We start from the raw sequence: 26,292 nt of genomic DNA on the forward strand, positions 1-26,292 counted from the left end.
GGTCAAATGTAATTACAATGAAGACCTTTGGAAACAAACACAAGAAGAACATATAGACATCCAAATATAGCGGAGAAAGTGGAAATGAATTGGACATACTGTACGAAAAGATTAGAATTTCGTGGAGAGACAGCTCTTTCTGGAATCCTCGAGGTCACCGGTAGAGAGGAAGACCACGAAAGTCATGGAGACGCAGTGTAGAGGAAGAAGCTAAGAACAAAGGCTAGACCTTTGGAGAGCTTGGGGTTATGCCGCACATTGCCGCTTCTTCATCGAAGCCCTGTGCTCTGCTAAAGAGTAAAAGGACATAAATAAGTCAAGCATATCGTAAAATATGATAATCATATCGAATAGTTTTTATCCCTTCTACTGCAATATGTAATGAAAGATATTCTGAGATTTTCGTCGGTGAAAATCTAGATTATATATATCCAGATTGCTCGGTCTTATAGGCTTTGACGGTAACAACTTTTGTCAGGTTTACTATGCTGCCATCTAGTTGTTACATGAGGAGTCACGTCATAACTCCCATTTAAATTGCATTAGTGACTGTACTGCCATCTCGTGTTCGTTTACGGCAGACGGGTGGCGATCCTGGCGGTTGTTTTCTTCAAAGTGCTACCGATTTTAACATAGGGAAGAACTATCTGTTAGGCCTACATATGTATATATGATCTAGGGTGAAACGTCTTTGTCACAAAATATTACTACTTCGCACATAGTTGATAACCAGAGAGAAGTAGGATTATCAGATATGACTAAGTGTCAAGTGCTGAAATGATTAGGGTGTTTCTTCCAGCAGTCATTTTTGTAAAACAATGCAGATTAAAAATTAAAATATAATTGTCTAATAAAAAGAGAAAACTGTGGACGCAAAACATTTCTCCATCAGAATATAAGTTTCCATACACGATCAAATACGTATGAAATCGCATATCAAGGTACAATTTTATTTTGAAGGAACATCCTGTTTGCATTTGTTAAAAAAAAAAATGTTTCATGCAACATGCGTTTTGAATATAAACCGTGTTGTAGGAAGATGAATATTATAGCAAATATTTCTTATCTCTTCCTCAGCCGACTTCTTCTCTCCTCCATATTACCGTAATACGAAAATATGTTTTTGATCACAGAGTGTATTTCCATCTTTTAGCTCGAAAATCAATGTTTCTTTTAGTTTGAATTTTTGAAGTTACATCCACACCAGACTTCTTATTCCTGCAAGTGCATTAATGCTATAGAATATAACTACAGTATCTTCTTTGGCACATAGTAAGCGCTTCAGATGCAGATAAAGAGGAATGTAATTAATACAAATTGTCACAGGCGGGAAACCAACCCGTTTTCCAGGTTTGAGCTGCTTGCTCGTCACTAACTAGTACATACCTGGAGTGTAGTTGCTAGTTGATGTTGCAGAGACTTCTTGGCGCGGTTGCACCTGTCTGCGTTTCCATAACAACGGTGTTAACCCCCCCTCCCCGCCTGCAATGTTGCAGTATCGATTTTTATCACATGCATGCCTCCACTGTAATTTTCCAATCCCTACCAAAAGTTTGAGTCGCTGTTAGAAGCTGTACTCTTAGTATGAGACTCCAAATTCATAATCCACGGCTGTAACTACGTCTCTAGTGAACTGCTGTTAATAAAATACAAAGATAATTTTACAGTAGCTGTTCGTAACCGAACAACCGTTTTTTTATTAGAAACTGTCTGCTAATAGATTTACGGCAGATCTAAGAATAGAGTCGCCTCATATAGACAGATGGGCAGATATAGTCTATGATACCAAAGACGTTTTTCGTGTTTTTTTTTTTCCCAGAGTTTTTGTTATTTATGCAATGTTTTATACAGAAAAATCAAATAAATTTGAGTTTTAAAGTTTGAGTATTCCTGTAAAAAAATATATTTTCAAAAGTAATGACATTTCATTTATGACGCTGAAGTCGATTAACATAATATAAAAGAAAAATGAAATTTTTAAACAGAAAGTCGTAGAACGTTTTTGCATTATCCCGAAAAACACGATTTTGTACGTGATACGTTCTGTTTCTAGAACCCTCATATTTTTGTAGTCTATATTTTCTTACTTGCTAGTATAAGATGTGTAAATAAAAGATATGAAATGAAAAAGTGAAAAGGGAAAACGTAATGCTTATCAGTCTTAAGGGGTTAGGTACAGCTTACAACAATACCATTTTGGAAATATTAAACATTTTTTTGTACAACAATAAAAATTAGTATGTGTAAAACACTTTCCTTCTGGTATATGAAAAAAATATTTTTACGATTAAAAAAATATTAACTTCCCCCCCCCCCCCAAATTTTGTTAACTGTGCAGTGATGATGCGTTTCCCACATAACTAAAAACTATCCAACATTCTGTGATACAACTTTTTGTGTGTATTTACGCATGTCATATCTACAATATGATATAAGATCACTTCTGTTCCTTTGATAGATTGCCTGATAAAAAATAAATTCATTTCTAAAAAATGGTCAAATATCAGTATTTTCTATTATACAAAAAAATATAAATATATTATTTATTAAGGAATGTAGTTGAAAGAGCATGATATTGTAAACATGAGTTTCAGCAATAAAATAAAAAAGAGATAACATGAAAAAGTTAACAAGTTTGTGAGTTTTGAGGGAGTTTTGAGAAAGAAAACATGAAAAAGTTAACAAGTTTATGAGTTTTGAGGGAAACGCTTCATCACTGCACAGTGCGTAAGTGCAAGTTTGAACCATAAATTATTGAGATTTGCGATAAAATAAAGTCTAGGAAATTGTATATTTAGTATGTAGAATTACATTTGTTTATAGATCTTTTGTTATATTATTAAGTTTTGTACTTGTGAACTATATCAATAAATCAATATGACATATGACATCACTGCACAGTGAACTGCACAGTTTTTAAATTTAAAAAAAAAAAAAAAATATATATATATATAATTTTTTAAAATCATAAAGATGTTTTTTTTTCATATAGCAGAAGGGCAGTGTTTTACACATACAAATTTTCATTACTGTACAAGATACAATAATGGAGGAAAAAATGTTGAATATTTCCAAATATTTTACTGCTGTAAGCTGTACCTAACTCCTTAACTCGGACATGCAAGTCAGTGTTATTAACAAATAATTCGCAGACTTTTAAGAGGCAAGTAGTATGAAATATTGATGTCAGATATAATAATATATAAGAACAGGTTTTTCAAGTGCTCAAGCATCTTCCTGTGCCCAAATTATTTTCCGCCATTCTTCTCTATATCACTCCCAGTCTCCTCCTAAACCCCTCATTTTTATAGCATCTGCAGTACCTTTAGTATCCATGTTTCTTTGCAATTCATTTTGAGAGTATTCAGACTAAATTCAAAGACAAAATGTAAATTGACCTCCACTGGAACTGATTTTTTAAGAGCAGCACGGTGTTCAAGGTTGTATGAGAAATGAGACTTAAGACGGATGGGATATAAAGGTTCTATTTTAGATTACATAATATGCAGCTGATATGATATGGACACATTAGAAGGATGGATGATGATCGGCCCCCAAAACAAATTTTAGATTGGATACCAGCGGGAAATACGAGAAGAGGAAAGAAAACTAGTTAGGCCTTTGTCCGGGATCCGGGCGGATTTTTAAAAAATCAAGAAATGTCCTCCTTTTCGTAAATTGTATGTTTGATATTTTGAAATTATCTTATTTTGTCGCCTTTTTCAAGTAATTCTCCTGTAGGTAGCTGCAGCATAGACAGAATATACTCTTTGCCAACGATCAAAACTCTCTTCGCATACAAAGTAATATTAAATTTACATTTTGTGTCTTCTTTTTATGTATTTTGATAATAATTATAGTTCCCTTGGCTTTCATATGTAGTTAACTGTAAAATCATTTTATATTGTTAAGTTTTATCATAAGTATACTGTAACAAAATAGATACTGACATACTTTTAAATATAATATAGGCCTAAACCTAAATCTAAATAGGGTAGATATTTTCTGTCCTCTTTAATAATTATAGTTCTCTTGACTTTCATACGTAGCTAACTGTAAAATCGTTATTATTAAGTTTTATCATAATTATTTTTGTAATATTAACATACTTTTAAGTATGATTTAAGCCTAAATCTGTACTGTAAATATTTTGTAAGACAATAGATATTGATGTAATTTATAGTATATTATAGGCCTAAGCCTAAATCTAAATACATATTTTCTGTCCTCTTTTTTTTTTTTTTTTTTTTCAAATAATGTCCTCCTTTTTGAAGCTTTGTGTCCTCCTTTCTATCGTTGTGAATCTGGTCACCCTACATCAGGCCTTCTCTTTCCCTCTACCAGGGGATTACAACTACAATATTAAGAATACAATTACAATTATAATTACAATTAATATTAAATTTACAAATACAATAAAAATCAAAATACTAAAAGATTAACTGATTGATAAAGGCTAGACAGTTTATTGTAGAAGTTAAGAACAAAGAAAGTTTTTTTTTTATGTGCTGTTGTTATATAAATGATATTTCAAAATTTGGAATAGAAGACTTAAAAGGGCCATAAGGGCAATTACTTTAACAATATTTTAATTAATTTAATTAAAATTCTTTCAGTAACAGCAGTTACATGGTGTTCTTAAGGATACACATACATATATGCCCCAGAAACATGTACTGTACTTAATATCAAAGCCATGTGTCATGTGTTGCGTTGCTATAGGAGCCAGTGTCCTTTCAATTCCGTTTACATGAAAACGTATTACTGCTTCTTAATTAAAATCTTCTGTGACGTTGACGTAGTGAGAGGGTTGCATAGATCTGTGTACAGTAATTATAGTGAAAGATGTTACGACACGATACTGCTAGCTTCTAATTGTAAAAAAAAAGATGTATGATATACACAGAGTAGAAGCATCAGTTAAATTACAGAAGTCTGGGATAATGAAATGACTTTCCACTTCAAATTAGCCTGGGAGGGGGATTGGGCGGCCTTGAGTCATATTGTGCTGTCATCCCTTGAGCACATAGGCAAACATGCATCGCGGTCCGTTTTATTAAGAATGTGTGGAAGTGGCGCCACCACTCGGAGTACACACAACAAGTATTGATTGCCTGCAGACTGGAGGATCCCCAACCTCTTACAAGTAAGGCTGACGTCACGACCAATCTCGTTCCGGATTGGTCTCCCAGACTGCAGAGATAACATGTAAGATTGATTCCCATTTCTCTTGATTGTGTTTGTATTTTTGCGTCCATCTCTACTCCGAGTCAACAATTAAAGATTAGTCTTGTCTGCCTCGAGTTTATTTACTGGATCTTCACTCATGCTTAAATAACGAGTAAACGTTCACTCGACACAGAATTAGATGTTAGAATTTGAGAAAAAGGAAGAGAAACAAACACAAATAGTAGAAAAATTGCGGGAAAGAATAATGAAAGGATTAGTACAGGGGTACATGAGTCGAAGTAAGAAAAGGACTCAAAAAATGGCAATGAGAAAAAAAAATAGGAGTAGTTTAATAATTTGCTGGACACAGAGGCGTCGCTTAAAGTGTAATAGTGTATTGTTTCTCCCTGTCTCCCCGTATTTTATGGAATTTCCCTGTCCCTGCATTTTCATGTACCGGTACAGAAGAATGTCACATTAAAAAAACAAAATCTTATAAACCAGGCAGCGCATTTTCGTTCCCAATCGTACAGCGAATCTAGTAGTTTCTTCTGGCAGCTGCATCTATTACGTCACGTGAATGCATAAGTAAGGTCGAATTGCAAGCAGGTACGCATGGGGTCATTAAATAACAATGATGTAATGTAATATAAATATGCCCCTGTAACGTCATATGACGTAGCAAGAACATTCTCTTAGTTTAAACAAATTTTATGTGATGTTCGTAAAAGATTTTCATTTCATATCTTCAGAATATGTTTTCGTTCACTGTGACGGGTTAGGTTTTGATAAACGAATTATTTGTATATATTGCGTAAAATGTAAATATTGATAATTTGTATATTGATTTTTGTTATTATTTTGTCCCTGTAATGTCATGTGACGTAGAAAGAACATTTTCTTAGCTTAAACAAATTTTTACTGGCAGTTATAGTAAAATGTATAAATTTCATAATCCCAGAATATATGTTTTTGTCCACAGTAACGGAGTTGATTTCGTTAAATGAATATAATTATATGTATTATATAATATATAGAGTATTTACAGTTAATGTGTATCATGTTTACTATTATGTTCTATAATAATTATATATTGTATATACTAGTTCAGTATTATTATCGATCTAATTATATTTTCTGTAATATGTAACACTAATATTTGTACAGAGCTAGTTTTGCTGTGTTAGTGCGTTTATATGGTCAAAAAGTAGCTGGACAGACCATTTCAATTTAGTAGCAATCCCACGTACAGTTTTCATGCTCCATCATTATTATTATTATTATTATTATTATTATTATTATTATGTACCGAACTAGGTTATACCTTTCGTAGCGTCCTGACGTAAGCATTTAGGGTCAGAGTTTGAACACTAAAACTCCAGGACATACTAACCGATAACTTCCGTAACTTGTCTGGGAACGAAAATGCACTGCCTGCTTATAACATAAATTGGTAATACTTTTATGTGTGTGTTTTGTGTGTGTGTGCGCGTGTGCGTGCGTGTGTGTGTGTGTTTTTTTTTACGTATAACAACTTGTATACACGTGGACTGACTAATCGTGGTAGTCTATACATATGGTATAATTTTATTGAATATTTCAAGGTCCACAGTTATTAATAAAACAGTTATAAAATTTTGATAAAAATTATACAGGATAGAAGTACGGTAATATAACTCTGCGGCTTATTCCGTGGATAGAGGACAACAAAATATACTATACCGTATTAGCCCCAAATTAATACTTTTCTCAGAGAAAACCCGTAAATGTTAACATGTTTAACTCTAGAAGTATCCTACTATCCATACGACTCTGATCTTTACTCTTATCTGAGTAACTGGTAAGAAATTATTGATCCCTGTGTTTTTCAATAAAATAGACGGTTTTCTTTCAAATTAAATAAAAAAATTAACACTGATAGTTATTTCCTACCATTAGGAATTCTGACAACCTTACAGAAGTGACTTGACTAAGAGACGGAACTCAGTTATTCAGACCCAGAGCGTGTGTGTTTTCATACATGATCCAGCGATGAGCTTTTGCCAACCAACCAGATTTTCAGCCTAATTCTCTAATTAACCATGCACTTAATTTTAAAACACATAATATGTTTTTTTATTTAGTTTAATATATTCTATCCCTTTAATCTGCACAGTTATAGGCCCTGTCACTTCTACTCTTAGGCTATATCTTATAATGGACGTTCAGTTCGTCAGATTTAATTGACTGAGATGTTGTATAATTTTAGTATTATATCACACAAACAAAATACATTAGCACCGTTCATGTCAATCAATTATCATAAAAATATTTGTCTTTTCCGTCGTATGTGTTGTCAATGACGCCATTCTTATGGAATTGTTGAATTTCATTCTGAGGCCGGAAACACATTTTACTAGCCATGTTCTATTTTTTTTTATTTTATGTTATATTTCTCATATATTCTTGTATGACTACTTTTTAACTTCGCTCTAGAATATGCCAATAGGAAAGTTCGGGATAACAGACAGCGTTTGGAATTGAACTGGTTACATCAGCTGCTTGTCTATGCGGATGACGTGAATGTGTTAGGAGAAAATCCACAAACGATTAGGGAAAACACAGAAATTTTACTTGAACCAAGTAAAGCAATAGGTTTGGAAGTAAATCCCGAAAAGACAAAGTATATGATTATGTCTCGTGACCAGAATATTGTACGAAATGGAAATATAAAAACTGGAAATTTATCCTTCGAAGAGGTGGAAAAATTCAAATATCTTGGAGCAACAGTAACAAATATAAATGGCACTCGGGAGGAAATTAAACGCAGAATAAATATGGGAAATGCCTGTTATTATTCGGTTGAGAAACTTTTGTTATCTACGAGTAGTCTTCTGGCAAAAAAAACTGAAAGTTAAAATTTATAAAACAGTTATATTACCGGTTGTTCTGTATGGTTGTGAAACTTGGACTCTCACTTTGAGAAAGGAACAGAGATTAAGGGTGTTTGACAATAAGATTCTTAGGAAAATATTTGGTGCTAAGAGGGATGAAGTTACAGTAGAATGGAGAAAGTTCACAACGCGGAACTGCACGCATTGTATTCTTCACCTGACATAATTAGGAACATTAAATCCAGATGTTTGAGATGGACAGGGCATGTAGCACGTATGGGCGAATTCAGAAATACATATAGAGTGTCAGATGGGGAAACCGAGATGTAGGTGGGAGGATAATATTAAAATGGATTTGAATGAGATGGGATATAATGATAGAGACTGGATTAATCTTGCTCAGAATAGGGACCGATGGCGGGCTTATGTGAAGGCGGCAATGAACCTGCGGGTTACTTAAAAGCCATTTGCAAGTAAGTAAGTATGACGGACTTTCTTTCTTTCTTCCTTTCTTTTTCTTTATTGTTTAAAAATGTTGATGCAGCAGTGTACATAAAGCTCTGGATCTAGTTTAATTTTCTTTAAAACTTTGCTCATCCGCTTTTGTGTCTGCTTATTGTTTTAGCCACGAAGAACGAAATAAAGTTGAAGGATTTCAATTTAACCAACCTTATCTCTTTTCTTTCGTTTTTCTTTTATTGATGTCTATGCAATTATGACATTTCTGTGATGTTCAACTTTATTTTTGTCGTCTTTAAAATTCAGATGGCGTAAATAGACTGTTTCTTTAATCGCTTTAGCTCTTTATTCACCATATTTCATCCGAGTTACTTTTCAGTTCAGTTTGTTTTTATTCGAGGACTTCTTTATTCATCTTGGTGAGATGGAGTCTTCTTTGTTCCACATCTGTTTAATTTATTCTTCTCGTCGTTGCAGTTGTTCACAAACCAAGGTCCGCAAATCGAATAATACCCTGCTCTCAACAATCAGAATAAGAAAAAGTATTGAGCATTGAAATGAGAAGTCTTTCATTAAAAGGAAAGTTCGAAAGCAGTGCTGTAGAAAGGGAAACAGATATAACATTAACATTAGTATAAAACATAACTTAACAAAATAAGTACACACTTGTACGGATGTATCCTGAGCGATTGTCATATTCATTTTTGGTCTTATATTGGCAAACGAGGGAACTCTTTCAGTTGTTAGCGAGAAGCCAATTATTGGACATGAGCATAGTGCAACGAAGAATTTTTTTATTATATGTACAATATGATGAAGGATGGATAGAACAGAGAAAAATTCTCTCCGGCACCGGGACTCTGCACGGAAATATCGTATGTACTTCGGTACATCATAATAATATGATATGCATAAGTAATCACTTAGTGATTCAAGACGGCGCTCATTCCGTCGGATCCCGGCCACTTAGGCACTCGTAATGAGTGCACCTCTGTACATAGTGCGTTGGACATTGTGCCACTGTCAATATTCTGTGACACAGTTACATGAGGGTAGACCACCAAAGGGAAAACTGAGAGATAGAACTTAAACTGAGGGGATTCGATCCAGCATCGGAACCGGAATCCGATGTGGCTTAGTGGATAAAGCGTCAGCACGTAGAGCTGATAACCCGGGTTCGAGTCCCGGTGCCGGAGAGAATTTTTCTCCGTTCTATCCATCCTTCATCATATGATTACGCAGAATTCCTGCACAGAAATATCACATGTTCTAATAATATTAGTGTACAATAGTTTCGTGAATTACGACAAAAAAACTCTAGAACATTTTCAAATTACATAGCCGAATTTCTCAACTCATGTGAACTGGAGCTGTGCTTGAGTATGTGTTCGATTCCCGCTTGAGCTGATTTCCAGGTTCAGTTTTTCCTTAGGTTTCCGTCAGTTGTAAGGCGAATGTCAGATAATCACTTAGCGAATCCTCGATCTCATATCGCCAAGTACCATATCGTTATCACCAATTCGAATGGCACTAATTATAATCGTAGGTGATATAGTGCCGTTAAATAACCGTAAAAATATTTTTATTGAAAAATCAGTGGAAAGGAATTTTATATTTTTCATTAAGTGAAGAAGGTCTACATATGAAGAATATTGTCCTAAAACTAATTTACAAAATACTAGCCATAGTAATAAATAATCGGCTAAACATTCTATGCGAAAGATTTTATTCAAGGGTGCCGTAGTATTCTCAACCAGAACCCATCTAAACTTCTAGTTGAATTTTGTTCATATTCAGTATCTAAGAAGTCAGTTCATTTTGTAATTTATACTTACATAATACATCACGAACAACATAATATTTTGCTCAGAATGATGATTGTTAAATATAAGTAAATTGCTAACTTCTCTAAGCAAAAGTTTAGAACTGAAAACATCCATATTAATCTTTACGTAGATTCTTCGCCCAACAGTGCATATTACTGTGAAATCCTGACCACCAAGTCACTCAATTGAGTGCGCTCCTTGTAGAATGGCAGTTGACTAATATAAACGTCAACATATATGTCGAACTTGGAGTCAGGCCACAAAGGGAAAAGCACTGGAGGAGAGGGATTCGATCCGGTGCTGTGGATTGAACTTCGGCGTAGCTCAATGGTTAGAGCGCTTAGTACGTAGAACCAAGGACCCGGATTCGATCCCCGGCGCCGGAGCGAATTTTTTCCTCTAATATCAATTATCCACATTAATATTATTATTTGCAGTATTATTCGTTTAGAAGTTGAAGGCAGGAGTGACATCCGTACATCCCACAAATGCAATACCGTTCCTTCTATTAAAGAGTCCTCGGCTCACAGACACACTCGGCTTCGGTTTTGAATTATGCAAGTCTTAAGGGATGCGTGTAAATAACGTATATCAGGAGGCCATGATCTTGGCAGACAAAATAAAAACAAAAAGGTCGAAGAATGTAATCTTGACAGAAAACGGTGGTTTAATCTTGATACTGAACTGAATGTACTCGTATAATGAAAGAGTAATTTACTTGAAATGATGCCGTATAATACAATAATAATAATAATAATAATAATAATAATAATAATAATAATAATAATAATCGTTCGGTGTTTGGTAATGGCTGGTACGGTCTCGTGGGGACTACTGATGCTGAACACGGTCAATCGATCAAAACTTTGGAACGTACTAATGGGAATCCGCTGTAACTGGCCAAATCGGTAGGTCTACAAAGCATGTAGGCTATATTAAACTTAAGAATAAAAATTAACATTAACAATACATGTTAAGTAACAATAATGTCATAAATTAAGGTGTAAAATCAGGTTGGCTACTGTGACTTGCTCACAAATGAAGTTGCCGAAAATGGCAGTGGATGTTACTTACTTACTTACTTATAAATGGCTTTTAAGGAACCCGCAGATTCATTGCCGCCCTCACATAAACCCGCCATCGGTCCCTATCCTATCTATCATATCCCATCTCCCTCAAATCCATTTTAATATTATCCTCCCATCTACGTCTCGGCCTTCCCAAAAGTCTTTGTTCCTCCAGTCTCCCAACTAACACTCTATATGCATATCTGGATTCGCCCATATGTGCTACATTCCCTGCCCATCTTAATCGTCTGGATTTAATGTTCCTAATTATGTCAGGTGAAGAATACAATGCGTGCAGTTCTGCGTTATGTAACTTTCTCCATTCTCCTGTAACTTCATCCCTCTTAACCCCAAATATATTCCTAAGAACCTTATTCTCAAACACCCTTAATCTCTGTTCCTTTCTCAAAGTGAGAGTCCAAGTTTCACAACCATACAGAACAACCGGTAATTTAACTGTTTTATAAATTCTAACTTTCAGATTTTTTGACAGCAGACTAGATGACAAAAGCTTCTCAACCGAATAATAACAGGTATTTCCCATATTTATTCTGCGTTTAATTTCCTCCCGAGTGTCATTTATATTTGTTACTGTTGCTCCAAGATATTTGAATTTTTCCACCTCTTCGAAGGATAAATCTCCAATTTTTATATTTCCATTTTGTACAATATTCTGGCCACGAGACATAATCATATAGGCCTACTTTGTCTTTTCGGGATTTACTTCCCAACCTATCGCTTTACTTGCTTCAAGTAAAATACCCGTGTTTTCCCTAATCGTTTGTGGATTTTCTGCTAACATATTCACGTCATTCGCATAGACAAGAAGCTGATATAACCCGTTCAATTCAATAAGAATATTATATAAAACTTCTCTCTTAACCAAGTCATATGTCTTTTTGAAATCTATGAATAACTGATGTACTGTACCCTTATACTTCCATTTTTTTCTCCAATATCTGTCGAATACAAAAAATCTGATCAATAGTCTATCTATTAAGCCTAAAATCGCACTGATAATCCCCAATAATTTCATCTACGTACGGAGTTAATCTTCTCAAAGAATATTGGACAAAATTTTGTACGACGTCAGCAAAAGTGATATTCCTCGAAAGTTACCACAGTTAGTCTTGTCCCCCTTCTTAAAAATAGGTACAATTACGGACTCCAAGAAATTATTGTATTGCATTTACCCAACAAACACATTATTATGTGGAGAGGAATAGATGGTACTAGCTGACCCTGAGGTAACCTACAGAGACCAGTACATAAATTGTATGTATAATCATTAATCACAAACCAAGACAATTGAAATTTCTACTAATAAAAGAAAAGTAGTGGTTTTTATAATGGGCAAATCCCTTTAGAATAAAAATTATTATAAATTATAGAACAATACCTGTAGCTTCCTTCCATTACATCTAATGTAGTAACTCCAGCTTCTCTTCTAGAAACTCATTGGCACAATAAAAAGACTTTAATTAAACAAGTGCGGTAACAAACTGTAGACCTTTCGAAATTTTACAACACTGCTATATGGTTCAGAGACGTGGACACAATACCACAATTAAAACTAGTAGCAACATCTCTGAGAGGACAAAATGTATTGGGCCACAAGAAAAGTGATGAAATTCGCCAAAAATTTAAAATTGGAAATGTCTGCACAATAAACACATACGGAGCAATAAAATTAGATGGATCACTTAAGAAGAATGGTTAGAAGATAATTCCAGATCTTAAATTACAGACCGACAGAAAAAAGTAGGACTGCTCAGGAAACGAGAGATGTATCAGTTCTTTCATAATACCTGAAGATATAACAGATCGCCTAATTTAATCCATTAAGTTGATGATGATGATGATGATGATGATGATGATGATGATGATGACGACGATGACGATGATGATGATGACGATGACGACGGCAGTTCTATAACGATTGTAGTCGTCTTCCGTTTCCTCCTTATAAGATTTGGAGTTCGTGGCTGTTTCATGACTGGGCGGCCTCTTATTTTTCGTTATGGTGTACGTAATCCATTATAAGTAGGGTCCGGATGTTTAGCCATTTATAGGGGAGAGTTGGGTAGTATCGGACATCGGGTAATATCGGACAGTGAGTTTCTTTCATCTACCACACGATGATAGTACCTGATTGACATGATTACGTTTCTGTGATGTCGCATACAGAAACATAACCATGTCATTCAGATACTATCATATGGTGGTAGATGAAAGGAACGCACTGTCCGATATTACCCGATGTCCGATATTACCCAACTCTCCCCTAATATTTAAAAGAAGCAGGCAAAAAAACAATAAATACATGAAAAAAGGTACTGTAAATCTATAAAAGACACAATAACAGACAAAAAAGGCAATTGAAACATGAAAAAACACTAATATTAAGAAAAGGTATAATATATTTTATAGCTTAATTTATACACAACTTTCTATTCTTTATACAGTACCACAAGGTACATAATATTTAGATTTATTTAATGTTAAATTCTGTCTTGTGTCAGTTTTCATTAGCCTGCAGAAAAAAAATATATTTCTACTTAAACTGACGTAACTGGCATCTGTTTGAAGTAAGCAAGCTAGTGTAGATGAACTTCTATAGTGTTATCTTTCATTATTTGGCCAATTTGTTTTATTTCCTGTAAGCCAGCATTTAAAGAGAATACAGTTCGCGCTTTTCACTAATGACAATTGGCTGAGTGGGAGGAGATTTTAAGCATACTGGTAATTTCGTTTATATAATGAAATAAATTGTATAAAAGATTGTATTTGTAGGATAGTAAACATTAAACTTGCATATGAGAAGGATAAATTGGAGACATTAAAATGTTTCTTGTTAAAATAAGTAAAAATAGCAAATGACTAATATTTCAGTTTCTTTTTAAAAGACGAAAACAGGCGAAAATAGGCACTTGTTCTTAAAATAGGCCATTTCTTGTTTCTGTCATGGTCCTTATCTTGGTAAATTTCGAACTCCTTATCGTGGTCCATGTCGTGGTTCCTATCGTGATCCTTGTTTTGTTTGTACTTGTCCATGTTGTGATCCTTATCGTGATCTTTGTCGCGGTGTTAATCGTGGCGCATGTCCGAATCCTTATCGTGATCCTTGTCATGGTGCTTGTGGTTCACGCCGTGATCCTTATCCTGGTCCTTGTCGTGATCCTTATGGTGGTCCATGTTGTGATACTTGTCCTCGTCTTTGTCGTGAACCTTATCGTGGTCCTTGACGTGATCCTTATCGTCGTCCACATTGAGGTCTTTATTGTAATTCTTATTTTGAAGATTGTGTTTAATGTCGTGATCATTACCATGTCGTAGTCCTTATCGTGCTTCTTGTCGTGGTCCAAGTTGTGTTCCTTATCGTTTTCCTTACCGTCGTTCATGTCGCGATTCTTATTGTTATTCTTGTCGTTCATATCTTTGTCCTTTTCGTGGTCCTTACGAAAGTCATTTATATATTTGTCATGATTCTTATCGTTGTCCTTGTTGTCTTTCTAATAGTCCTTCTCATGGTCCTGGTCCTTGTCGTAATCCTTATCGTGGTCCATGTCGTGGTATCTATCGTAATCCTTGTCATGATGTTGGTCGTGTTTCTTGTCATAGTATATTACCGTGGTCCTGATGTTTGTCCTTATCGTGGTCCTTGTTATCTTTATAATAGTTCTTTTCTTAGTTCTGGTTCTTGTAATCCTTATCGCGATCCATGTCGTGATATTTATCATACTCTTTGTCGTGGTGTTTGTCGTGTTTCTTGAAATATGCTATCGTGGTCCTAATCTTTGTCCTTATCGTGCTCCTTGTTATCTTTGTTGTGGTCCTTACAATGTTCCTTGCTGTCTTTTCCATGGATTTACATTTGTATTTTGAAATTAATATTGTTCTCCCACTTTGGCGAATGCTGTTACACGGTAGCCTATATTTCAAACTTTCATAAAAGGTAAACGATCAAGGACGTAAAAAGAGACCTACACTAGAAATAGACAACTGATAACATTTTACACTGGTGTGTACTTTAGGGTAGGATCAAAATAGCTCTACGCATGCACGACCAGATATCTTTCTGGCTACGTCGATATCGCGTGAACAGTGCTGTAGAACTTGAACTTTCGACGACCAAGAATCGTGTCATTCCTTTTTTGCGAAAAAAAAAAAAAACTAATAACATGATTAGACACTCATCCCAAATCAAAACCACAAGTAAATCTTTGTCGGTGACTAGTCAATCGCATCCCATATATGTGATCAGGGGTCGCATTTTCATGTTTACTTTCTATGTCATCACGTATCATTTATGTGAATTTCAGTTCGGTCTTTCTTGGGAATTATCTTCTGCTCACGCTTCTATCTTAGGAACTGTCTTAATATTGGGTGTAGTGACAAATGTGGCATTTCGGAAAGTGGTGTTAGGCCTACGTCGAGAATGGAAAAATTGGAATAAAACTGAAGACAATTTTATTGTTGAATAGAACTTGTTTATTGTGTTTTGTGGTTCAGTTTGTTGTAAACATATTTAATTTCACGCTATCTGTACTTGGTTTGCTGTTGCACTGTTCTGATGATTCGCTTCTAAGCTTTTCATACTTTTCGTCAGTCGAGAACGTTGCAATAGCTGAAATGACATTTTTCCTTGGATGTGTGCTGTTTGACAGGTCGTGCACATAGTCCCCTCTGACCCGTGGCGTGAGTATGAATGAACAGACCTGACCCGGACCTTGTCTGCGGGGCGGGGGACGTGGCACATTTCTCCCCGCACGCACTCAGCTGTTGGAGGTCACCTGTACCTTGTCCAACCGTCTACAGCTTCACTGACTGGAGATTCTCTAATGAGTGCCGAATTCAGACACTGTAAGCGAACAAATGAGGGAGGTTTACCGTGGAGTAGGTTTCGTTTCAGGCTGAACCGAGGGCAGGATTTTGTTACTGTCAATGGAAGCGTCTTTGCCACAAAATGGTGCGAGATTCGAAGTTTGTTCAGCTCCTTAATGGTTACCAACATGTTAAAGAGTTAGAGTAGATATCGATGGCTAAGAAGTGGTACCTCGTATCTGTAAATTTGCAGGTGATACAAAAAACTGTTTTAAGAATTATTAATTTTTCTGAAAATAGACAAGCTTTTATATACAGAGTGTACCATTAATTTCAGGCTTATTCTTTCAGATATTTGAAAAAAAAAAACTTAATACAATTTTAGTCGTTTTTGCTTCCTTTTTTTTTAGATAAAAATTATTTTACATGAAACATTTCACAGCGTATTTTTGGAAAGCTATTGATTTAATTTTAAATATATTCAGTCAATTTAAGAGAGCAATATATTATGATAATAAATGGTTGAAAGAATTTTAGTTTTGTCCTTTAAGTATGCAAAAATTTCACCTGAACAAATGTAACTTTTCGTTTTGCAAAGAAATTTTACAATGTTACATTTGTTCGGATCAAATTTCTGCACATTTAAAGGGCAATATCCGGGAAGGAGATGCTAGGGAAGGACACATTATGAAGCAACCCACCAGAGATAAGAAAAGAAGAATGAGGATTGGAACATGGTCTGTGAACGGGAGAAGAGTTCGGGGCAGAAGAAGATATCAGATGATAGACGACATTAAGATATATGGATCATATGAGGAGACAAAGAGGAAGGCAGAAAATAGGAAAGACTGGAGAATGCTGGGTTTGCAGTGAAAGACCTGACCTTGGACAGATCACTATGAATGAATTAAAGGAAAAACCTGAAATTGTTTCAACCATTTATTATCATAATACACTGCTGTCTTAAATTGAATAAGCATAGGCCTATTAGAAATTAAATCAATGGATTTCTCAAAACTCGCTATGAAAAACAATTTTTGTCTCGAAAAGGAAGCAAAACCGAGCATAATTGTATTAAACATTTTTGTTTGTAATATCTCAAAGAATAAGCTCCTGAAATTAATGGCATTACTTACGGTTCATCCTGTATACTGTACGAGGTCGTGCTGAAAGTGATTTTCCCTGGGGCCGTTTACAGAAGAAAAAATACATTCGCATGGAAAGATTTATTAGAACAGATACAGCAATTGTTGCGCTATTTGTCAATATATCCCACATTGGAATTGAGATATTTGTCATACCATGGGATCAATTTTTGTATCCTTATGTCGTAGAAGTCAGCCGTCTGGGATCGGAACCAGCGTTTGACAGCCATCTGCACCTCTCTGTCGATCCCATGATATGACAAATGTCTCAATTCCGATAGGGAATATGTTGAAAAAAGCTCAACAAATGATTTGTTTGTTCCAATAAATTTTTCCAGTGAAATTGTGCTTTATTTCTGTTAACAGCCCCTGGCGAACTTATTATCAGTGTATTCCGAATCTCACCGGACCTGTAGACAACAATGTCACGTTGCAGCGAAATAGGAATAAAACTACTGGAAGGTTCGATGGCTATCATAGCGGCTGTACAAGTTGTTGTCTGTGCTACACTAGCAAGATTTTGCGAAATTTCCGTATTGTCATCTCGTTCAATGAAAATAAAACAAAAACAATTTATTTCTTGAACCAATAGTAATAACTGGTCCGTTGACATGTTCGCACATAAGCCATTAACATATTGTTTTTACATCGTGCTCATTACAAACAATACAGCAGAACCAAAACAGAACACACCGCCATGACACAACAGTACACGATGTCATTCGTCTGCTAATTCCCGGCTTATACAAGAACCAATCAGATTCACTGATGGCGGCTGCCACCACCTCTGCAAGCCGATGGAACCGATGCGACACCGGTGGAGCATCAGTGACGTCATCGTTGAAATTCGGAACACCGTGATGCCATCAGATTGCTCAGCGCTGAGATTCGGAATACGCTGTATTTTACGGCCTTCGTAATTGCTGTTGAGTGGCCAAAATTTGTATAAGCACTTCTTTTGACATTATTAACATGGTGAAAGAAACAAATTTAACTTTTTTATCTGCCCTCATCAGAATGTTTGCTTGTCAGATGGATCTAGTGCTCTTCACCTTCAGGGTAAGATAACCTACACCAAACCCAGACTAGAAAAGGAGTTGTGTCATTCTTACTGCGAGTTTAGATTTGTCGCCATGTCCGTTTCCAGATACATAGAACTGACGTGTTGCTTGGTGCTTGTGTGTGCAGCATATGTGAGAAGCCAGTGAACCTCAACACCGCGGGGGACGACGGCTCGGTGCCCCACATCGCGGGGCAGCTGAACAATGACCTGTATGCCGTGCCCGTGAAGCGTCGACCGCCTCCCCAGCAGCAGTCGTCGGTGTCGTCCAACGGTGGAGACAGTCCCAAGCACTCCGTGGATTCTCCGAGCAGTGGGGACCAAAGCAGCGACCTAGAGAACCTGCCCCCCGGCTGGGAGAAGCACGAAGGTACGTGTAAATACACATGCAACCTGATTGCAAATTCAGTATGTTACTCGGGTGATACGCGAGCAATATTAATCCTCGATTAGGTACATTTTAATAATACCACAGTCACGAAGCGTGAGTTGTTGAGGGTACTAGGAACAATAGACTGTGCAGGTACTATTTCGCATTGCCTGTGATGAGGCGATAGTAGCGATCCTAGTGGCTAGCAACTATATATGGATGCATATTCCATACGTATTGAGCTTCGTGACTGTATATACTAGACTGTGGTAATACGTCTCAGCACTCGGGGTGTTCAGAGACGCCGATTTTTTTTTTTTTTTTTGGAAGGGATTCTAATTTATTTCACTGATATTGCGATGTTTCAATATATTGCTATAGAAATGGTTTATTTTTTAATGATTTCATACAAATTTCAGTGTCACTAATATGATACATGCTTGGCCCACTTTCTTATTATACGTACTTCTTTTCTTTCATGTTGGTAGTGCCGTTCATAGGTCATTGTCTTGAACTATTAGGCTATTTCAGAGTTATAAATGAATAAGAAATTCAACTTTCATTTGTTTGAACATTAAAATCATTCTTTATAATTAAAAAAGACACATGATAGATAGAAATATTCTGTAAATATCCACTCTTACTAGTGAATTGTGCTATTGAGGAAAAAGAAACATAAATCAAATCTGAGAGAATAGAAAGACTTCTGTTCAGGTTATGGTTATGGTTAACTCTGGAATCGCTGGTCCTAACAGAGAGTGAACAAACAGTATGTTAAAATGTGAAATGTAAAGTTGAAGAAACGCAATATTTTTAACAGCAATTTATACTTTTAACTTGCAGTTAATTAACTCTACGTTAGGTGCTTTTAACAAAGATTGAAGAAATCGGGCCTTAATTTTCATATCTTGGGTGATATAAACCTGATGTTGAAACTCGTAAATAGTTTCGTAACTTCGATAATATTATCAACACGTGACAGAACGCCGTAATTATTCTTCACAACGCAATTACCAGGAAAGTCTAAAACGTCATACCAGTATTTATTAATTGGTTTGTCCGGAATACATATATGTGAAATACACAAATCTACATATCGTGCCCAAGGAAGAGAGATCGAGAGTACAATGCTTGCCATGAGGTCCTAGATTCGTGGGTTCAAACTCGATTGAGGTCATTAGATTTTAATAGAAATAAAACCTATAGAATAGTTTCCCTCGGGGAGGAAGTAAAGTCAGAAGACGCGTATCGTAAGAGGGCATTGTTCGTGAATGAAAAATGAAAGGGCTCCAAACAAAATTTACTGGTCATTTCTTGCCCACATCAAATTGTGACTCTATTACTCATCATTCTTGCTTGTCATTCTACGGATTGTTTATGTCGATCATCGCCAGACGTGCATCGCCGGCGATTATAACCGATGGCGATGATCGTCTGGAAGTACTTTCTTTATCAGCGTGCATCGCTGCCAATTCTCATTTGTTTTTCTGCCATAACTCGATTAAATATTTCTACATGGCCTTCTCTAAATATCGAACATTCTTCTTCTTCCTTTCAGGTATTAGGCCTGAGGCCTATTCCGGCTTCACTCCAACTCTTTCTTGCCCTTTCTGGATTTCTTCTTCCTCGTGGACGGTACCTCAAGGTTGCTTTCGGTAGCAGATCATCTTCCATCCTTTCTAGATGTTGTATCTAGTTGTCTCGCCTTTCGTTTATTTTCTTTAATATAGGGAAGATATTCAGTACCTCTTGTATATCTTCATTTTAATATGCTCTAACACGGTGCTGCCCTTCACTGCTCGAAGAAATCTCATCTCTGTCGCTTGTATGTGGCTTTGTTACTTTCTGGTACATGTCTGTGACACATCCATAAAGCAGAACAGGGACTGCATAACTTTATATCTTTATTTAAGTCTCTCTTCTGGTTTTGTTGCTTAGGGTTCGCCTGATCGTGCCACACGTGTTTAAATATGTTTACATCCTCATAAGTCCTGAAGCATTTGTTGTTTTATTTTTGAAGTTCAATATAATTTTACACTTCAAAAAAGTCACTGACATTAGGGAAAATGCTGAAAAAATTCTGCAGGTTACAGTTAGGGTACAAATGCAAGTATATTATATTATACTTCGGGTATCTGCACATACCGGTACATCTGATATCATAATCATATATGAAGTATAGTATATTATACTATACTCTCAGGACTCAGGAAGCTATATCTCTGTCGTGATCATAGCTTACAATTACAGCCAGGTAATTAAAGTTCTTCACTTGTTCCATTGATTGGTTGTATGTAGAGATTTTATATCTAACGGGGAATTTTCCACAGAAGGCCACAACTTTATTTTTCTTAGTTGATTGTTGTTTAGTCAACTGTCCGAAGACGGATCTGAACCTGACAAGTGATACCAAGAAAGCAACATTTATGAGGCCACTAGGACAGGAGATAATGGGGTAGGGTGGTCAGTTCCTTTCCACCTCCATTGCGTACATTGCCGACTAGCTACGTATTACACTAGTCAGACTTCAGATGCATACAAACAGTTGTTCTTCCTCTGACACATGTCAAGTGAGATGCACTGTCTGATAATGTGTACATATCAGTCTTAGTTGATATTCATAAGTTATATTCATTTAAGCTCATGAGCATTTCTTCGTAGCTTGTCTTATGATCTTAAAACCTGATCGTCTGCGAATAATAGGATATTTAAATATATCCCATGCCCCATTTTTATTCCTTCTGAGCTTCGAGTCTTCCATTTACGAAGGGCATTGTCCAAATATATATTAAATAATGTTGGGGACAAACTGCATCCCTGTCTTAAGGCTTGATTTTCATAATATATTTCTGCTCCTTCTCTCGCCTTTGGTTATAAATATTTCTGTAGGGTTTTGATATTTTCTATGATTTGTTTCGTATATTCTAGGATTTATGATATTTGCCACATCTTAGTGCGTCGTATTTTGTCGAACACTTTTTGTTTGTCTGGGAAGAGAGGTGGGTTTCTAAATCTTAAACATTATTCTACCTAAGAAATACAATTCTTTGCGAGGCTAGACTAGCTGAGTCCACAAAGATGAAGGTGCCCATGTCCGGAGGATTTAACAATCATGTGTTGCACCGTACTTTATTTGTGGCAGTAAAATTATACAGGGTGTAAGGTGTATAAGTGCCATTATTTTAACTGATGATTGTTCATGTCATAAGGAAGTAAAAATGTCCTCACAATTTTTTTCTAATTGCAATATTTAACTAATTATTAAAGTTTACAATATTAGGCGTTTGGCAACGTTTCTGGATGGGGAGGAGGGAGTTTACAAGTACACGGTACAGCTCAAGCGAATACAGACATACAGGTACAAAACAGATGCTCTGTTCTAATGCAGGAGCGGACCGTTGTTTACATAAAACGAACAGCAAATACAAACTTTCAATCTCATTAATAGAACTTTATGGTAAATTTCCATTTTATTTAACAATATTGGGAATATTGGTTCATTTTTTATTGTACGCCTAAAAAATAAACAATAATGGTTTACTGCACAAAATCACACAAACTTTTTTTAAATGCAACATTTTAATCTCTCCCGCTTGCATAAAGCAGTACCATTTTTAAAGAAATTTCTCTTTGTGTGATTTTCGAAACGAGGTAAGAGACTCCTAGCTTCTAATAATCGTTGAGAAACCGCCACAAAAGTTCGCCGATTAGATAACCTTCATTGCGGAAAACATTGACTGTACATCTTCTTGTCTCACTTGAATTACGACGACTTTCTCCATAAATTAATTACATATGATATTCCTAAACTGTGAGTGACATTGTAAGTTGTTTATCGAATACCTGGTACCGAACTGTCATCCGCTCGGCAGTAGACCTATGGACAGGGAGCTTGAACTCGGCTGACATGTACGTACGTCTGTGCAGAGTACTGCCTTCTGAACTCGTTGCTACGTCTCTCACGCCAGAATATTAACAAATTTAAGCAAGCAATTTTATTTAATTTCACGAAAACGTAATAGAACACACAAATGTGTATTTAAACTCTTTGCTAGATATACCTACTGATGTAATTGTTTTCGTAATTTTACTAACGATAAAAACAGTATAACGCGCATAAAATAAGAGAAGAAATATTTTTTTCTGGGAAAACTATCAAGTTTTGACGCTATGTTGTATGGACATTTTTGATCCTGTAGACAGTCCCCGACGACTGTGAAAAGGACAACACTTATCCCCTTACACCCTGTATAGAAGTCCTTCTCACCAATTTATGCTATTCAATTTCACGTAAATTTCAGTGAAATAATAATAGTTCTTTTGTAAACATACACTAAGAAAGTTTGTACGATTTACAGTTTTTAGTTTTCTTGTTAGGTTCTTTACTGGACCCTATTGATTCTGAACTGTGTGTGTGTTGCAGATAATGATGGCCCATACTACTGGCATATAAAGAGCGGCACCATTCAGAGAGAGCCTCCCGCAATGCCGCCTAACAGCAAGACAGAACCGAGGAGGCCACTAGTCAAGGATGCAGAGAGTGTAGGTTCACAAATCAATATGCTCACCTGACCGTTAGCACTGTCAGACTTGCTTTGCTGTTCGTTATTTACTGTAAAACCTGTTACTGCCTAAGTAGGCCCTCATCTCCAGCTGATGTTGACATTGATATTACGATATTTTCAGATTTTAACAGTGTTGTTGATGTATGTTTATATTCTTCATAAATAAATATACAAATAAATAAATGAATTAAACACACGAATTAATGAATCAATAAAATAAAAAATACATAAATGAATAAATAAATAAATGGATGAATGGATGGATGAACGAATGAATTAATTAATAAAGAATAAATCAATAAAAATTAAATAATGAATGAATCTGTTATGTGACGACAGCTCGTGGAAGTCAATGGCAGACCAGCAGACTGCTGGCTTCACGTCCACATGCCTCAGGAGAGGTGAACGACCATACCCATTGTTACTTTAATATATCACTAACCCACATACCCACATGGTGCCCACATACTTTTTTGTATGGAAGGCCCCAACCTTGAAGAGACCTAAAAAGGAGATTATCATAAATTAATAAGATGATTATACAGGGTGGAAAACGCGTGAGCGTGCTCCTGGATAAAAAATAAGAACGATGCCTTATATGAAAATTTGACAGAAAATGATTATTTATTGGAAAAAATAGTAATAGTGACTTTTGTTTTCATAAGTATCTGATCATATTATTGTGTTGTTTTTGTTTTGATTTTGTACCAGTGTTTGTTTACAAACAACACAATGACAAGACAATAGTACATTGTTTTTGTTTTGATTGGACGTGGCCACCCAGATCACCCGACCTCACTCCATTAGATTTTTACCATTGGGGGTCACTTGAGGGCTGTTGTCTATGCAACACCAATGAATTTCGTATTCTTTTCATGGCTCGTTTTCATTCTTATTCATTCTCAGATGGCATTCATTGCAAAATTTTCTATACATTCTCTCTTGTCTTTATTATTATAATTCTTATTAAGTGTTGTACTTTAATTACTCGTAATAACCTTTTATCCATTTTTTTATCTCACCTAGATACGTACCATTACTGATCTTCTACAGAAATTCATTTTCTATTGTCATGGATTTTAAATTAGTTTGTGATTTCATATGCCAAGTTTCTACTCCGTATGTTGTTGCATTTGTAAGTGTTGTGTTTAATATGGTATCAGTTATAGATGGAGTGTGGTCCAAGTCCACACACATGTAAAACACATTATGCTATCTCCAAATTTCAAATTTCATTGTTGGCGAGAAATGGCCGGCAGATCTGCCTGGAGTTCTCTATCAGAGATAAGGATCTTTTAGATAATAAATCTACGACACGGGATTCCAGCTTTATTTCCCTTTTGAAGGAAGCTACAAGAAGGATTTCGATCACCCTTAGCATTTTTAAGTGGTCAGTCTGTCCCATAGTATGCCATTATATAGAATGAGGAACCGAAAGTCTATCGACAAACTTTTAATGATGATAGAATATACTTAACTAAACAATATGAGATAGGAAACTATTATTCAGAAATTGTTGGCAAGTTGTTGTTTAGTCAACTGTAGGATTGCCAGATTCTCTAGTCAGGAATTCAGGACAGATGATGATATTGCGTATCTTTATGTAACTACACATTTGTATTAATTAATTCGCAATACAACTAATTTTATTAGTTTTATGTAGTTCAATTAATTTTATAGAGTCTAAACTTTTTAATTTTTACACTTTTGCTGAATTATGAAATTTCGTTTGAATTATTGATCAAATCTGAAAAATAATGTCACTTTACAGCCTCATCTATACAGAAAAAAAAATGCTTGATACAGTGTTTAAATCCTGTCAGTAATAAATCAACTTCTAAAGAGAGTATGATACCTAATACATACTATATGTAGTATTGTCGTTTTTATTTCAATTCAACCTGATAGGAGGCGCCAGGTGGCATTGATGACAACGTTGAACATAGGTCAAACAGGATCTTGAAAAAATGACTAAGGAATTTTTAAAATAATTTTACAGAAATGAGCAAAGAATTGTATTTTTCTAAACTTTTTGACATTCTGGGACAAATATAACTGAATCCAGGATACAGGACACACCATTAAAATCCAGAATAATCCTGGAAAATCCAGGACGTCTGGCAACCCTGGGTTGGAACATCGTGACACCAATAAGACATCACTCATGAGACAACTAAACCTGGAAATAATGGGGTAGGGTGGCCAGTTCCTTTCCCCCTCCATTGCATACATCGCTGACTAGATACATATTACACTAGTCAGACTTCAGATGTATACAAACAATTGAAGACATTATTATAAAAACAACCCGTGTCAAAATTGCTGTTTTTTAGGAGAACAATAAAAATAAATAGAACAACACATGTCAGCTGTTTCTATACAACTGGTGTTTATCCTTGTGGCTATTGCACCTGACATGGGTCGTTTTTGGAGTCTATAAACATTTGAAATAGTAGCAAATGTGTCCTTAACTCAATTTCATTAAAAATGACTAGGCCTGTTTTTGTAATAATGTCTTCAGTTGTTCTTCCTCTGATACATATCGTCAAGTGGAATGTATTGCCTGATAATACATATGTGGGTACATATCAGCCAGAACCTCAATCAGGAGTAAGTTAACAGTGTTGTAATATTTTTATATGAAAGCTATTTGCGCTTTTTCTCCTTACGTTAAGGAATTAACACAACCATAATTATTTGCAAAAAGTCATAATAATAGAAAAAAATGAGTCAGGCAGTCACTGACAATAAAATTATATTCAGAGCCTATATCACACTTCGAACAAAATCTGCATTCGTTTTTTCTTGTATTATTCCTATTGCACTTATTCATTCATTCATTCATTCATTCATTCATTCATTCATTCATTCATTCATTTTGTGTAATAATCTACCCGTAGGTATTATTTTGATATTTTGTAGTAAATAATAAAA

At 35.5% G+C, this 26,292-nt stretch overlaps 1 protein-coding gene across 4 annotated transcripts in view; it reads left to right on the forward strand.

Moving 5' to 3' along the window:
- The window catches only part of LOC138709219 (protein Fe65 homolog), a 736,863-nt gene that overhangs the window by 672,134 nt on the left and 38,437 nt on the right, over window positions 1-26,292 (forward strand). For all 4 annotated transcript variants that reach the window (XM_069839821.1, XM_069839820.1, XM_069839823.1 and 1 more), the window contains 2 exons: window positions 18,552-18,793; window positions 23,217-23,335. In XM_069839821.1, coding sequence (XP_069695922.1) covers window positions 18,552-18,793; window positions 23,217-23,335 — 361 coding nt within the window. The remainder of the gene's footprint in view (window positions 1-18,551; window positions 18,794-23,216; window positions 23,336-26,292) is intronic.

The sequence above is a fragment of the Periplaneta americana genome, chromosome 11 (genome assembly GCF_040183065.1).
Source record: "Periplaneta americana isolate PAMFEO1 chromosome 11, P.americana_PAMFEO1_priV1, whole genome shotgun sequence".
In the NCBI taxonomy this organism is placed as follows: domain Eukaryota; kingdom Metazoa; phylum Arthropoda; class Insecta; order Blattodea; family Blattidae; genus Periplaneta; species Periplaneta americana.